Source organism: Megalobrama amblycephala, linkage group LG11 (assembly GCF_018812025.1).
Source record: "Megalobrama amblycephala isolate DHTTF-2021 linkage group LG11, ASM1881202v1, whole genome shotgun sequence".
NCBI lineage: Eukaryota > Metazoa > Chordata > Actinopteri > Cypriniformes > Xenocyprididae > Megalobrama > Megalobrama amblycephala.
This window is the reverse complement of record NC_063054.1, coordinates 35,276,095-35,293,395: the sequence shown is the minus strand read 5'-3', so window position 1 is coordinate 35,293,395 and position 17,301 is coordinate 35,276,095. Positions and strand designations below refer to the sequence as shown.

The 17,301-nt window shown below is 37.5% G+C and overlaps 1 protein-coding gene across 1 annotated transcript in view; it reads right to left on the bottom strand.

Annotated features, from left to right (window-relative positions):
- LOC125278498 (adenylate cyclase type 3-like) overlaps positions 1-10,438 on the bottom strand; it is a 23,319-nt gene extending 12,881 nt beyond the window's left edge. The window contains exons 1-6 of the mRNA XM_048207715.1: positions 10,126-10,438; positions 8,253-9,064; positions 5,707-5,856; positions 2,852-2,985; positions 2,377-2,488; positions 2,027-2,154 (exon numbers count right to left, since the gene is read on the bottom strand). Of these exons, the coding sequence (XP_048063672.1) occupies positions 2,027-2,154; positions 2,377-2,488; positions 2,852-2,985; positions 5,707-5,856; positions 8,253-8,882 (1,154 nt within the window). The 5' untranslated portion in view covers positions 8,883-9,064; positions 10,126-10,438. The remainder of the gene's footprint in view (positions 1-2,026; positions 2,155-2,376; positions 2,489-2,851; positions 2,986-5,706; positions 5,857-8,252; positions 9,065-10,125) is intronic.
- Positions 10,439-17,301: the final 6,863 nt, after the last annotated feature.

Sequence of the window (17,301 nt, the reverse complement as noted above, 5' to 3'; positions counted from 1 at the left end):
TTGAGCAATATGATTGGTCAGATCGCCTCTCAATCCAACTCCCAGCAAAATACATTACACTTGTGAAGGGAGAAACAATGCTTTTCAAAGCTTTGAAAAAATTAAAACAGTTGCTTTGAAAAATGATTCACTGTTTTGAAGCATTTTAAACACCACACACTGGTGACCCCTGCTGGTCTGAACAGCGTAAATGCAACTAAAATTCCCACCAAACATGCATGAAAACACTTTTTACAAAAAATAATAAAATAAAATAAAAATATATAAAGAGATAAATAATAGTACTACTAATAATAAAACACTAATCCGTGCATCACCAGTGCACGGATTATATTAAGTGTATATGTGTATTTGATTGTCAAAATATTTGGTATCTGAACAAAATTTAATGGAAAATATATTCACATTTCATTTTCACAACACACTTTACAAAAATATGTTCAGAGATAAACATTTGCTCTGTTGTAAGTATAAACCCTCCGGTTTCTATTCACACTCCCTCCGAGTGGGACTTGAAACAAGGTTTCAAAATGTCATTGAAATCTCATAATAGAACAAAACCGACCGTTGTTGAAATCCTGAATAAAACTGACCATCATTGAAATCTTGTAATTAAACAAAATCGACAGTTTGAACTGTTTCAAATTCAACCATCATTGAAATCTCATACAGGAACAAAACCAACCATCATTAAAATCTCGAAGTGGAACAGAACCGACCATTGAAATCTTATAATAAAGACCCCAATATACTTCAAACGAAATCGAAGAATGAACTGATGTGATGTTTTGAGATCATTGAGATCACCTAAAGGAACAAAACTCACCGTCATTGAAATCTTGTAACAGAATAAAACAGACGTCATTGAAATCTCATAAAGGAACAAAGCCGACTGTCTTTGAAATCTCATAACAGAACAAAACCGACCGTCATTGAAATCTCGTAAAAGAACAAAATTGACCATCATTGAGATCTCGCAAAGGAACAAACCCGACCGTCATTGAAATCTCCTAAAGGAACAAAATTGAGATCTCGCAAAGGAACAAAACCGATCGTCACTGAAATCTCATAATGAAACAAAACTGACTGCTATTGAGAGCTCCTAAAGGAACAAAACCGACCATGATTGAAATTGAAATCTCATAACGAAAAACAAAACCGACAGGCATTGAGATCTCGTAAAGGAACGAATCTGAATGCTACTGAAATCTCCTAAAGGAACAAAGTGACAGTCATTCATTGAAATCTCATAGCAAAATGAATTGAGATCTTGCAACCGAACAAAACCGACCATTACTTAAATGCTATAATGGAACAAAACCGATCAGATAAAAAAAAAAAATCACACAAAAAATATTTTAAGATGACACACAAAGATATCAAGAAACAGCACATCAATCTCAAAAAAGGTGACAATCAAAAGTGTCATACCGCAGTGCATGCTGGGAACAACAGTACAAAACTCCCAGCATGCATCACAACATGAATATATTATGCAGCTGAATTGTCCTATTATTTTCTTTAATTCTAACTATTTGTTGTTGTTTTTTTGCAGTGTTTTTGTTCTGTCTTTTAGTGATGTCCAGAGTTGATCTGATTGTCTGAATATTTAGTTGTCACCATTTTTGAGATTCATATGCTGATATCTGTGTTTATCATTGTAGTTTACTGTCTTCTGCTCATGTTTTTTTTTCTTCATTTTTCTAACTGATTTGTGCAATACAATGTGATTTCATATTGTACTAAAAAGCTTTTTGTTAGCTGTGTTTGGGTGGTTCATACAGTTTTAAGCATCATAGTATGAACAGAGCCCATAGTTTAAAAAAAAAAAAAAAAAAGATAAACACACAAAAGCCCTTCCCACTCTTGGAAGCCCCTTCCAGTGGGTGTGTGGATTAAATAAAGTTTCTCATAGGTGGCATATATTACAGATAAAACCCTTTCCATTTGGCATGCACAGTCGATTAAGCCCCACCCAGTTATTGGGTACTGCAGGTAAAGCCCCTCCCAGTGGGCATGTACTCACGAGATGGCCTCCACCATAGACAAGCCCATCATAATGGAGCAGGCCGCGTGATCTTCACGGTAATCTGGCAAACCGCAGATACAGTAATAACAGTCTCCCAGAATCTTGATCCTCAGCTGGTGGTGTTGCTGTTAAAACATACAGCCAGATAAGAGCAAATAAACTTGTGTGTATGGAAGTGTCAGTGTTTCTTGTATCCTTAGTTGTGGTGATTATATGCACATTTGTAACATGCAAATTCCCTATAACATTTGCATTTGTACTCTATCATTTGGCTTTTTTTGTATTTTATTTACAAAGTGGACATATATAAATATTTAAAATGTATGCATTGTCTGTTTTTTACTCACTGCTGCTAGTTTGTCGAAGCGAGCAAACAGCTCGTTGAGTAGTTTGACAAGTTCTTTCGGAGTCACGGCAGACGACAGCTGTGTAAAACCTACAATATCTGCAAAAAGGATACTGCAGAGAGAGAGAGATCATTACATTAGTTAGCCTTTTTACAAAAGTCAGCTATTTTTAAGTCAACATAAAATGAAAACCTGTTTTTTTTCTGTGATTTGAAGTATATCTAAATGAAACAAGATATTCAGCAAGGACTAATTTCTCAATACTGTTTCATTTATGTATTACATTTGAGTGTACTGAACGAATCAATGGACAAATCTGGGTGAATCTTTTGGTGAACAGATTCAAAAGAATCAGTGAGGCGAATCAAAATTCCAGCACTTGTGGTGAGAAAATTTGCTTAGTAATGAAAGAAGACAGGACAGGATAAAAACCATGCAGTGATTTAGCGAGAGGGGAGGACAGTTAATGTTTTACCTGACATTTTCATGGCGGTACATGTACATGGTGTTGAACTGCTGAGCATCTGATTTCTGATTTGCTTCTTTTTTCATGCCCTGAAGCATCTCATCTGCTATGTGCTTCGGCAAGATGGACAACAACAACTCCTCCTACACACACAAATATGTATATATATGTATATATATACCTGCCAAAAGTTTGGAAACATTACAATTTTTTTTTTAATGTTTTTTGAAAGAAGTTTCTTCTGCTCACCAAGGGTGCATTTATTTAATATTTCACAATATTACTGTTTTTACTGTATTTTTTATTAAATAAATGCAGCCTTGCAAACTTTGCTAGATTCAGATGTATTTTCTCATTTGGTGGAGCGTCAACAGGTGAATCTAACGTTTGAAACATTTTAATGTGCTCGCTCTAGTTCACGAACAGAAGAGTGATGTGGGATTTCGGGAGTTTGATCATAGCACATTTGTCTCTTGATGCCGTTGCCATAGTGAGCTAAACCCGTCAGCTGTGCTCTGATTGGCTGGATGCTCTCAACTCCCAGAAGCCCCCAATGCTGCTATGGCATTCTGAGATTGACGGGGTATCTGGAGACCATGTGACCACACAAGCAGGACGGACAGAAAGAGATGCTGACAGAAAGCAATTAAAACCAGAGTACAGATAGTTTGGTGTCAGCGATTAAGGATTCCTCTGAAACACTTAACAGCAAATAATGGAACGTTGTCAATGTGAATGGGGTAAGTTGTCACAAGGGAACCTGCCATTAAATTGCACAATTTAAACAAAATTGCACAATTTTAAACAAATTGCACAATTTAAAAAAAAAAAAAAAATGAAACACAATCCAATTCAATAGCAAAAATGTAAAAGGTCACATAAAAAAAATCAAAATATTTTTGATATTAAAGAGTTAGTTCACCCCAAAATGAAAATTCTGTCAATAATTTAAAAAGAGGATCTTTTTGATGAAATCTGAGAGCTTTCTGTCCCTCCATTGACAGTCTGCGCAACTACCACTTTGAAGGCCCCGAAAGGTAGTAAAGACATCATTTAATTAATCCATGTGATACCAGTGGTTTAACCTCAATATTATGAAGCGATGTGAGTGCTTTGTTTGTGCAAAAAACACTATTTACCACTTTATTTACAAAATATGGTTTACGAGCGCACCACGACGCAAGCCTGTTGTGTTTACGCAAGAGCAGACATTGTTGCGTGAATGCGCGTTGGAGATTAATATTTTGTAAATAAAGTGGTAAATTATGTTTGTTTGTTTTTTGCTCAAACAAAGCACTCGCGTCACTTCACAAAATTGAGTCACAAGAGCCGTGTTACCACCGCAGTAACTTTCCCTAGGAACTAGGGACTTTGGGGTGGTACTCAGAGTGTTTCGACCGCAGTGACCAGGGTCTAAATGAAGTTCCAGGTAAAAATTTTCCCCTCAGAAAGTCCCTGCTCACGAGGTAGTATTTTTTCAATGTTCAGGAACTTTTGGGGGTGGGACTTGGGTGCTGAACATTCTGATTGGTTGAGTTCACACAGCATTTCATTTCAACCACCATTTTTAAAAGTCTGTTGCGGTGCGTGCAGTAAGAGTTGTTTGTTATTCGAATCAACAATGGAGTTTAAAAAATACGACCAATGGATAGACGAGGTTCAGGCTTTAAGCTTATACGCGGAGGACGAAATCCAGGGGAAACTGGAAAGTTGTGCACAGTCCTACATTCGCGGACTTAATCTTCACGGAACTTTAGACCACGATGGAAACGCAGACAGCAACAGATCTGGGGGAAAAAAGTTCCTCGGACAAATCGTTCCGGGTTATTTTGGTGGAAAAGCAGCTATGGATTACTTTAATAATGTCTTTACTACCTTTCTGGAGCTTTAAAGTGGTAGTTGCATAGCTGTCAATAAAGGAACAGAAGGCTCTCAGATTTCATCAAAAAGATCTTTATTTGTGTTCCGATGAATGAATGTCTTATGAATGAATGGGTTTGGAACAACATGAGGGTGAGTAATTAATAACAGAATTTTCATTTTTGGGTGAACCTTTTAAAGTACTTCAGACAACTAAACCATTTATAAGTTGATTTCCCCATAAAACAATATGCTGCTTTCAGTATTGTTGTTTGTTTGAGTGGTCCAAAATAACAAAACTGATCAATGGTATAGGTATCGGATAATAAAGGCCTTCTGAAGGGAAGCGATGGGTTTTTGTAAGAAAAATATCCATATTTAAATCTTCATAAAGTAAAATATGTAGCTTCCGGCAGAAGAGCCAGGATATTTTTAAATATGTCTCTGATTGTGTTTGTCTGAAAAAAGATAGTCATATACACCTAATGACTTGAGGGTGAGTAAATCATGGGATAATTTTCATTTTTGGATGAACTATCCCTTTAATATTATTTACATATAGTACTTATCTTAAAACTTAGTATGTACTGTGTGACCAACATAAAATAATGTGTGATGGCAAATTTGGACTCTTGGGTCTTTAATGTCGCTGCTGTCACAATAACAGCAGCCTGGGGAATGACTTCATTACCGCAATAAGAGTGACAACAGAACACAACCTGCTCTGTCTCTGTGTGTGTGTGTGTGTGTGTGTGTGTGTGTGTGTGTGTGTGTGTGTGTGTGTGTGTGTGTGTACAGTGTGTCCTCGTCTCTAGTTCATCTCAGATGTGCCAATAACAGGTAACAGGACACAAGGGCCCCAGAGCAGAGCTCCACCACTGAGCCCAATTAGAGCATCTCTGTACGTTCATTACTAACACACTCACAGACATGGCTTAAGTATCCGGTCTTTGTTGCTAAAATTTGTTGTAAAATGTGTATTTGCAATGCATGTTTGTGTGTACCTGTTGTTGACCCTGTTCCTTCAGCGTAAGACTGACTTGCAGAGATTGTTTGGCCTCTAGGAACGCCGTGCGGTACTTACGGTCGGCCATGAAATATGACATCACGCCCACCAGCACTGCAGCAAAATACAGCATCAGATTCGCCACAAGCTACAAGAAACAACACACTCACGTCACTTTGTTTTAATATACACACTCCAGCAACACAGAGCAACGCATGTTTGTTTACATGGAAAATAGATGTCTGAGTGATGTTTCTGAGACTTGAGACTGTCCTATGACGTCAATGTAAAGCTGTTTCTTCCTGACATATATATCGTCACATTACATCAGATCGGTCTGTGAGCTCCACCTCCGTGTTCATGACATGAAACATGTGACATGTTTATCTTTAGCAACCCTCTGCTGTCATGAATCACAGTTTAGGGACTGACAGCATCATTATACCACAGTATAAGGTTTGGTTAATATATATATATATATATATATATATATATATATATATATATATATATATATTTAAATAAAATAAAACATGTTTGAAAGAAACCTTTTCTGCTCACTAAGGCTGCATTTATTTGATCAAAAATACAGTAAAAACAGTAACATTGTGAAATATTATTACAATTTAATAGAACTGTTTTCTATTTGAATATATTTTAAAATGTAATTTATTCCTGTGATCAAAGCTGAATTTTCAGCATCATTACTCCAGTCTTCAGTGTCACATGATCCTTCAGAAATCATTCTAATATGATGATTTGCTGCTCAAGAAACATTTATTTTTATTATCAATGATGAAAACAGTTGTGCTGCTTAATTTTGTGGAAACATTTATTTTCAGGATACTTTGATGAATAGAAAGTTCAAAACAACAGCATTTATTTAAATTAGAAAACTTTTGTAACATTATAATTGTCTTTACTGTCACTTTTGATCAATTTAATGCATCCTTGCTAAATACATCTTACTGAATGGTAATGTATGTGTGAATTATATAAATATATACTATAAAATTGAAACAAAAATGGTAACACTTTATTTTACAGTGCCATAGTTACATGTTACTACATGTACTTACAACAGTAATAACAGTAAATTATGCATAATTACATGTAACTAACTCTAAACCAAACCCTAACTGTAACTCTTTAGTAAGTACATGCAGTTAATTAATAGTGCTCAGTACTTATTTGAGTAATTACAATGTAACTACGGCACTGTAAAATAAAGTGTAACCACAAAAATTGTAGTATAAGATTGAAATAAAAATTATTATAGACATTATAATTTAATAAAATTATTTAATGTAATTTATATGTTTTATATGTTTAAAAATTAAGATACCATGTCCAAAAAGAAAGTAATAGGCTACCATGATATCTGAAAATGGTAATCATCTTTACAATTAAAGTACTTTGGTGATATAATGGTACAAAGAAGCGCATTCAGAACATGACATATATATATATATATATATATATATATATATATATATACACAGTACAGTCCAAAAGTTTGGAACCACTAAGATTTTTAATGTTTTTAAAAGAAGTTTCGTCTGCTCACCAAGGCTACATTTATTTAATAAAAAATACAGTAAAAAACAGTAATATTGTGAAATATTATTACAATTTAAAATAACTGTGTACTATTTAAATATATTTGGCAAAGTAATTTATTCCTGTAATGCAAAGCTGAATTTTCAGCATCGTTACTCCAGTCTTCAGTGTCACATGATCCTTCAGAAATCATTCTAATATGCTGATTTGCTGCTCAATAAACATTTATGATTATTTTCAATGTTGAAAACAGTTGTGTACTTTTTTTTTCAGGATTCCTTGATGAATAGAAAGTTCAAAAGAACAGCATTTATTTGAAATACAAAGCTTCTGTAGCATTATACACTACCGTTCAAAAGTTTGGGGTCAGTAAGAATTTTTTTTTTTTTTTTTTTTTTTAAAGAAATTAAAGAAATGAATACTTTTATTCAGCAAGGATGCATTAAATCAATCAAAAGTGACAGTAAAGACATTTATAATGTTACAGAAGATTAGATTTCAGATAAACACTGTTCTTTTGAACTTTCTATTCATCAAATAATCCTGAAAAAAAATATTGTACACAAATATTTTGTACAATTGTACACATTAAATGTTTCTTGAACAGCAGATCAGCATATTAGAATGATTTCTGAAGGATCATGTGACACTGAAGACTGGAGTAATGATGCTGAAAATTCAGCTTTGCCATCACAGGAATAAATTACTTTGTGAAATATATTCAAATAGAAAACAGTTATTTTAAATTGTAATAATATTTCACAATATTACTGTTTTTTACTGTATTTTTAATTAAATAAATGTAGCCTTGGTGAGCAGACGAAACTTCTTTTAAAAACATTAAAAATCTTAGTGGTTCCAAACTTTTGGACTGTACTGTATATCACTCAAAAAAAAAGTTTTTATCCTTGGTAATTGAAGTACCTTTGAGTATCTGATTATGAAACCTGACAAAACAAGTTTTCCAGTGTGTGTTTGTGTCACCTGTCTGATCAGCACTGCTAACTGTAGTTTATCTTGGTGCCTCTGCGCTACAGTGAATCCCAGCAGCAGCGTGTGCGCGCAGCACGAGAGCGCGCTCAGGAGCGCGATGGGAGCTAGCGGCAGTGGGAGCGTGAGGAAGAAGGAGAAGATGAAGAATGTCTGCCATCCAACCGTGTCACCGGCTGCGTAAAAGCCCGCGAAGTTCAAACTGAAGTAGCACAGCACGTGGACCGTGATGAGCAGCCACAGCACGTACGGCACGAGGCTCCGGGACACGGTTTCTGGCAGAAAACGGAACCGGGACATAATATAGAGCAGAATATCCGAAGCCAGCCCACCTGCCGCCACCGCGAGCGTGTTGAGTTTATCCTGAGAGTAAACAACCGCGCACATGATGATCACATAACTGTTGAACAGAGCCGCGAACACGATCAGCACCAGTAACGTCTCCTGCCGCTGGCGCAGAAAGTACGTCTGATAAACTTTCTCGAGAGACTCCGGTGTGAACTTGAGACGCATGAAACGCGGCAGAGACAGAGAGGACCCACGCGCCGTCATCTCGTGCGCGCCACCGCCCTTGTGCGGCTCAGTCACGGTAACCGGACCGTCCTGAATCCCGTTCACCGACATACTGCAGCTCAAGTGAAGTTTTACGTGTGTTAGCCTATCTGTGGTCGATCCGTCACGGTTGTCCGAGTTTATTCCGCTCGGGTTTGAGTAGAAACACACCGGAGAGGTTCAGTCTGTCATTCCTTAACGATCTCCGGCTCCGTTTCCATGACAAACACATCTCGAGCTGCTCTTCCACATCCCTTAATCACAACAATAACGAAGTAGAAACAAAGCAAATTGTTTACAATTTGAAGATGTTTTTAATAAATGATCATGCCACTAGAACACAAACAGAACCGTTCCACACCCATAAGACCTTCGTTCATCTTCAGAACACAGATTAAGATATTTTTGATGAAATCCGATGGCTCAGTGAGGCCTGAGCAATGACATTTTCTCTCTCAAGATCCATTAAGGTACTAAAAACATGTTTAAATCAGTTCATGTGAGTACAGTGGTTCAATATTAATATTATAAAGCGACGAGAATATTTTTGGTGCGCCAAAAAAAACAAAATAACTTATTTAGTGATGGCCGATTTCAAAACACTGCTTCATGAAGCTTCGGAGCATAATGAATCAGCGTATCGAATCATGATTCGCGTGTCAAACCACCAAACTGCTGAAATCACGTGACTTTGGCGCTCTGAACAGCTGATTCGACACACTGATTCATTATGCTCCGATGCTTCCTGAAGCAGTGTTTTGAAATTGGCCATCACTAAATAAGTTATTTTGTTTTTTTTTGGCGCACCAAAAATATTCTCATCACTTTATAATATTAATATTGAACCACTGTACTCACATGAACTGATTTAAATATGTTTTTAGTACATTAATGGATCTTGAGAGAGGAAGTGTCCATTGCTCCCTATGGAGGCCTCACTGAGCCATTGGATTTCAACTAAAATATCTTAATTTGTGTTCTGAAGATGAATGAAGGTCTTACGGGTGTGGAACGGCATGAGGGTGAGTAATAAATGACAGAATTTTCATTTGTGGGTGAACTAACTCTTTAAAGGGATAGTTCACCCCAAAATAAAAATTGTGTCAATATTTATTCACCCTCATGTTGCTCCAAACCCATGTTGTTACTTTTCCCACAGAACACAAAAATAGAAAGGATTTTTAACCAGAATTTGCTGTAAAACAGCAACTAGGAGCTGTAAAGCTTGCAAAAAAAAGCACCATAAATAGTCCATAAAAATTATAAAAGCTAGTAATGTTACTAAGCAAAAACTGAATAAAAAGTCGTATCTTACCTGATTCAGGTGGAAATTTGATTTGGCTGCCACTGTTATTGTGGCAAAAAAACTAACATTTCCTGTTAATCTAAGATCTTAAATTAAAACTGACAAAACTGAAATTAACTGAATAATATTAACTGAGATTACAATAACTCCTTCCATTAAAAGCAAATATTCCATCTTGTAGTTTTGGTAAACAATCCATGTGTCATTTAATGTTTTCTAATTATCCTCATGTTAAGACTGTCAGTATCAACACTGAACCTCAGCAACAAACAGCTCCAGCGCTCTCTCTCTCTCTCTCTCTCCCTCTCCCTCTCCCTCTCTCTCTCTCTCAGACAGTGTTGCTGTAACCAAACCCAACTCTTTCCAGGTTGCTACAGTGTGTTCTCTTGTGAGTTTAAGGCTCATACTCAGGAGAAATATACAGAAATGTGTTGTCGCACTAAGTTTTCCATTCTATAATAGCTAATGTAATGATCCACATAGGCTATTTAAGGCTACTGTTTATGTTTGTTTAATATTTACTGTTCATTTCTGTTTGTTTAACATGTTTTCTTAAAAAAAATCACAGAACATTCATGTTGCAAATGCATTAGTAACATTTAGTGCTGTCAAATCGATTAATCGCGATTAACATAAACATAAAAGTTTGTAAATATATAATATGTGTGTGTATAATATACACACACATATATATAAAAAAATATACACAGTATCTCACAGAAGTGAGTACACCCCTCACATTTTTGTAAATATTTTATTATATCTTTTCATGTGACAACACTGAAGAAATGACACTTTGCTACAATGTAAAGTAGTGAGTGTACAGCTTGTATAACCATGTAAAGCAACATACAGGGGCGCAATGTGAGTCACCTAACTTGTTAAGTGTCGCGTCGTCTTTTTGCGTGATGGAAACGCCTGAAACCTTTCATAAAATATTATGATTTTATTCAAAAAGATACAGAATATAAATACTTAGGATGTTAAAATATGTTATCAGAATTGTACACTGATTATTTATGGACAGGCAGGGCTCTGTTTATTTAAGGAATGCCCGATGGCCCGGGGCCAGTGTAAACAACGCTTGGGACAGTTGACGGAGGTGTCCCTTGCCCGATCGGGCCAGTGCCATAGGGTGTGCATTATATATCGTCTATGATATCGTAATTGTTTATTTAACGATCTGACATTATGAGTAGGTCCCTCGCCTTACAAAAACCAAACAAAAACACACATTGAGTGTACGCATACACTACGCGACGTAGTCTAGTAGGTTAGAACCCACCTCCTGGCGGGTTTAATTTCACATTTAGGGCCCTATTTTAACGATCTAAGCACATGGTCTAAAGCACACAGCGCAAGTGCACTTAGGGCTTGTCCCAATTCACTTTTTGCCACTTTAAGGACGGGAAAAATAGTCGGTCCACAAAAGTGAGTACACCTCTTAGTGAAAATGTCCAAATTGGGCTCAATTAGCCATTTTCTCTCACCGGTGTCATGTGACTCGTTAGTGTTACAAGGTCTCAGGTGTGTTAAATTTGGTGTTATAGCCTCTCACTCTCTCATACTGGTCACTGGAAGTTCAACATGGCACCTCATGGCAAAGAACTCTCTGAGGATCTGAAAAAAAAAATGTGGTGCTCTACATAAAGATGGCATAGGCTGTAAGAAAATTGCCAAGACCCTGAAACTGAGCTGCAGCATCGTGGCCAAGACCATACAGCTGTTTAACAGAACAGGTTCCACTCAGAACAGGCCTCGCCATGGTCGACCAAAGAAGTTGAGTCTACATGCTCAGCGTCATATCCAGAGGTTGTATTTGGGAAATAGACGTATGAGTGCTGCCAGCATTGCTGCAGAGGTTGAGGGTCAGCCTGTCAGTGCTCAGACCATACGCCGCACACCGTATCAAATTGGTCTGCATGGCTGTCGTCCCAGAAGGAAGCCTCTTCTAAAGATGTTGCACAAGAAAGCCTGCAAACAGTTTGCTGAAGACAAGCAGACTAAGGACATGGATTACTGGAACCATGTCCTGTGGTCTGATGAGACCAAGATAAACTTATTTGGTTCAGATGGTTTCAAGCATGTGGGGGCAACCAGGTGAGGAGTACAAAGACAAGCGTGTCTTGCCTACAGTCAAGCATGGTGGTGGGAGTGTCATGGTGCGGGGCTGCATGAGTGCTGCTGGCACTGGAGAGCTACAGTTCATTGAGGGAACCATGAATGAGCAGAGCATGATCCCCTCCCTTCGGAGACTGGGCAGTATTCCAACATAATAACAACCCCAGACACACCTCCAAGATGACCACTGCCTTGCTAAAGAAGCTGAGGGTACCTAAACCCTATTGAGCATCTGTGGGGCATCCTAAAACGGAAGGCGGAGGAGCGCAAGGTCTCTAACATCCACCAGCTCCGTGATGTCGTCACGGAGGAGTGGAAGAGGACTCCAGTGGCAACCTGTGAAGCTCTGGTGAACTCCATGCCCAAGAGGGTTAAGGCAGTGCTGGAAAATAATGGTGGCCACACAAAATATTGACACTTTGGGCCCAATTTGGACATTTTCACTAAGGGGTGTACTCACTTTTGTGGCCAGCGGTTTAGACATTAATGGCTGTGTGTTGAGTTATTTTGAGGGGACAGCAAATTTACACTGTTATACAAGCTGTACACTTACTACTTTACATTGTAGCAAAGTGTCATTTCTTCAGTGTTGTCACATTAAAAGATATAATAAAATATTTACAGAAATGTGAGGGGTGTACTGTGAGATACTGTATATATACAAACACATATATTTACAAACTTTTATGTTAGATGCGATTAAGCGATTTGTGACATATGTTTTGGTTATTTTTCCAGTGTTTGGGTAGTTTTTGTTTTACCCAGATCCTAAATCAAACATAACAACCCAGGGGTTTGTGTACATTTTAACTTGTCTAAAAATTTGTTATTGTTCTGTATATTGTTTAATTTTATGCAAAGCAACATACAGGGGCGCGATGTGAGTCACCTAACTTGTTAAGTGTCGCGTCGGTCTTTTCGCGTGATGGAAACGCCTGAAGCCTTTCATAAAATATTATGATTTTATTCAAACAGACACAGAATATAAATACTTAGGATGTTAAAATACGTTATCAGAATTGTTTATTTATGGACAGGCAGGGCTCTGTTTATTTAAGGAATGCCCGATGGCCCGGGGCCAGTGTAAACAACGCTCGGGGTGCCATAGGGTGTGCGTTATATATCGTCTATGATATCGTAATTGTTTATTTAACGATCTGACATTATCGAGTAGGTCCCTCGCCTTACAAAAACCAAACAAAAACACACATTGAGTGTACGCATACACTACGTGACGTAGTCTAGTAGGTTAGAACCCACCTCCTGGCGGGTTTAATTTCACATTTAGGGCCCTATTTTAACGATCTAAGCGCATGGTCTAAAGCGCACAGCGCAAGTGCACTTAGGGTGTGTCCGAATTCGCTTTTGCCACTTTAAGGACGGGAAAAATGGTCGGTCCTCCTGGCGCATTGTCTAAAAGGTTGTCTCTTAATGAGGGTGTGTTTTGGGCGTAATGTGCAATAAACCAAATCAGAACGCGTCTATAGTGAGGAAACAGATCTGCTCATGCGCGCGAGCAGACCATCTACGGGAAAAGCCGAATTTCAACAAAGCATTTTTATATTAATGCACACAATAATAATCTTTTACATCATAATCATTTTTATTTTTAATATTTGGCATGTTTGTGTGCTGCTGCATGTCCCTGTGTGTGTAACAAGCAGAGTGTACGCGCATTGTGCACCCGCATATAGGCGCATATTACTAACACGCTCTTTGAATAAAACAAATATTGTGCCATTGACTTTAGACCAGGTTTCAGTTGGTCAATGGCCAGTGTTGGGGGTAACGAGTTACAAAGTAACGGATTACAGTAACGATATTACTTTTTTGGGTAACGAAGTAAAGTAACGCATTACACTAATAATATTGGTAACTACACTACTTTACTAGACTATAGGAACGCGCTTTCCTTCGTTACCCAAGCCGTGTTTGCCTGTGTGTAAAGTTCTGTCTGTTTAAGTGGTGCGTGCATGCGTGTGCCTGTATGTGTGCCTGTATGTGTGCCGTTGCCATAGAGATCGATTTGACGTAGCTGCTGGAGCGGGAAATGGAGATGGAGACAGGGGGTTTCGGCAGGCCCGGCGCCACGAGGGGGCAAAAGGGGGCATATTGCCCCCTCAGATCTGATTTGTGCCCCCTCAGTTTCAATTTGTCCCCTTTCACCTGATCGATTTTAACTTTTTTTAACGTGTACGATAACACCGGTGTGATGAGAACGTTCAATATGCTAAATTCAAACCTGCTTTCCCGCTGCTGGCACTGAGCCAGAGATTGACGCGCTCTGAGCTTTTCATATTTCACAACTAAGTTTTCAACCACATGTTTATTTGAGGTTTCAGACGTTTGAATGAGGACTAGGCTATAAAAAAAGACATTTATAGTTTGTTAAATGCAGATTCCATACACTCATATGGAAGCTGCGATAATCCTTTAAAGTTTACTCTCTTATCCCAGTTCACCAGCCACTTACGTTTATTTCGGGAAAAATTGATGAATTTATGTAATGTAAATCCGACAGATCCTCTGTTTTATCAACTAACATGATCATTATAAAGGTGTTTAAACAAAACACATTCACTTCCACATATATGGCAATCGGAAAATATCATATAATTCATGATATAGCCTAACAAGTTTGTGAATATTTTAAATAAAAAAGGAAAAACAAAATAAACGCGATAAGTGTAGCTTGGCTGCATGACGCGTCGCCAAGGAATGAATGTAAAATAATGTTCTAAAAAAAACAGGGTTTCCCAAACGGGGGTTCGCGAGGGAATTGCAAGTTGATGACAAGCAATTAATTAAATAATTAAATCATTACAAATAAAACAAATAGACTAAATAATATTCAAATAAAAAAATCTAAATTTGGTTAACAAAACTTAATATTTTATTTCTTTATTTTGCATGTGACCAGGTTACAGAACTGAACGCGTCTGCTCAATTCAGTGGGCTGAACGAGAGTCACACACTTTGCCTATTTCGCCTTACCTTTGACTGAGCGCCTATTTAAGCGAGTTTGTCATTGATTGTATTGTTTTGTTGTTGGGTTTTTTATTAAGAATAATAATAAACTCATCATTAATGAACCCATCATTAAAATGCATTCACGGGCGTAACCGTGTGCGTGTCCACTGGCGCGGTGCCGTTATGAATGCCCGTGCGGCCGTGAGCATTATACTTTCACTTTTGAATTAGCGATTCAAAGCCTGTGTTTTGAAACTTGTGTGTTGACACCATTTTAAAATGACCCCACCATAGCCTTCTTTATCCTGTTGTTTCTGGATTTTACGGTGAGGCATATTTCTTTGTGCAGACTGGGTTATTGTTCTTTCATATGGTTCAATATTTATACAATAAACTCTATGCAGAAAGGTTAAGTGATGATAGGGCTATGATGTTTGTCCATGTATCTAAACGGTAAATTAAGAAAAAGTAAAGTAATAAGTAGTGAAGTTACTTTTAAAATGCAGTAACTAGTAAAGTAATCTCGTTACAATTTACAGAAGTAACTAGTAACTAGTAACTAATTACATTTTTTGAGTAACTACCCCAACACTGTCAATGGCGCAGTCTATTTCAGTTCCCTCAAAATAGCAACACGCCAACAATGCACCTGAACACACCTCGATTTCAGACCAGCACGTCCATGGGCGCACAAATGGGTGCAAATGCATTTGCTATTTAAACAACGTGGCGCAGAACATGAAAATGATAACTGCGGCGGGCTGAAACTAGCAAAAAACACTTGCATCGCGCCTGTTTCCGCATTGCGCCGGTTGTATGATAGGGCCCTTAAAGTATGAAGTAAGAAAAAAAGCTAGTATTATAGTAAAATGAATCATCCCATTATGCTGGGTTAAATAAACAACCCAATTTGCTGGGTAAAATTAACCCAACATGTGTTCTGTCCTATATTTACCCGGCCCTTGGGTTGTTTTTGAACCCAGTGTTTTTTCCTCATGTCATTTGTGTCAGGCTGGTGGTCCTGCCCACTGGTTGCCCTCTTATACTTGCAGGACTCACATATGTCACAGGCATGAGCTTGCTGAGGTGTCAAGTCCCTTCACCGGGAGTTTGATTGACAAGAGATCTAACCAGTCATAACACCGAATCCGCCATTTTGTCTGACAAAGCAGTCAGGAGTTAGTAGATTAACCTCAGTGGACTTGAACTTGAAAAATGGTGTGTACTGACGTCTTTCCGCGTTTGAAACAACATTTCTTCTCATGTTCATTCATGTTTATTTGATGCAATAAATGAGCTAGTAGGAAGAGATGATTGGTTCACGAGCCGCTTGAGCTGAGGCGCTACAGCAATCTGTCACGACACATTAAAGAGCCACAAAACGGTTTTGGCTTGTCTGACGGCTTGTCTGACAAAGCAACAGTAACTAAGGGGGGTGGGTCTATTACAGCAGGTATGTAAATAGATCTGTTTTATTTGTATGAAACATTTAACCTTTCTTCTGCAATTAGGACATCCTCTGCAGAGAGAGTAGATAGAGTTTGTCGTACACAGGGGGCAGCAAACTCTTAGATTTGATTTTGTTTGAACAGAATGTGTCCTGTTAAAAATGAAAAGCCAAAAGAACATGGGACTGGACGAATGAATGTACAGATAATGAAGGCACACCAAGTAAATAATACTAATACTTTTTCTATAAGTGAATTAATTTAATATTTTCTTCCAGTTTTTACAGTTTTTCTTCCACTTCTACATGTAAAAGTACTAAAAATTTTAGACTTTAAACAAAAGAAAATACTAGTGATAGAAAGATTAATAAAACGTGTAAAAAGATATGGGAATAAATATTTAAGTACAGAGGACAATAAAATAAATTAACACAGATGCTGGTTCAGATAGATAATTACAAATCATGACAATTATAATTTTTGATAATTATGAGACTTAAGTGATTGTTTTAGCACCTGTAAAAATTCTAAACAGATGCATTTATTAAAAGGACAAAACATACTTTTGCTCTCTGAATATTTCATGCATAATATGTGCATACTTATGAACTGTTTAAAACACTTTTACTGCTTGATAAATGAAACA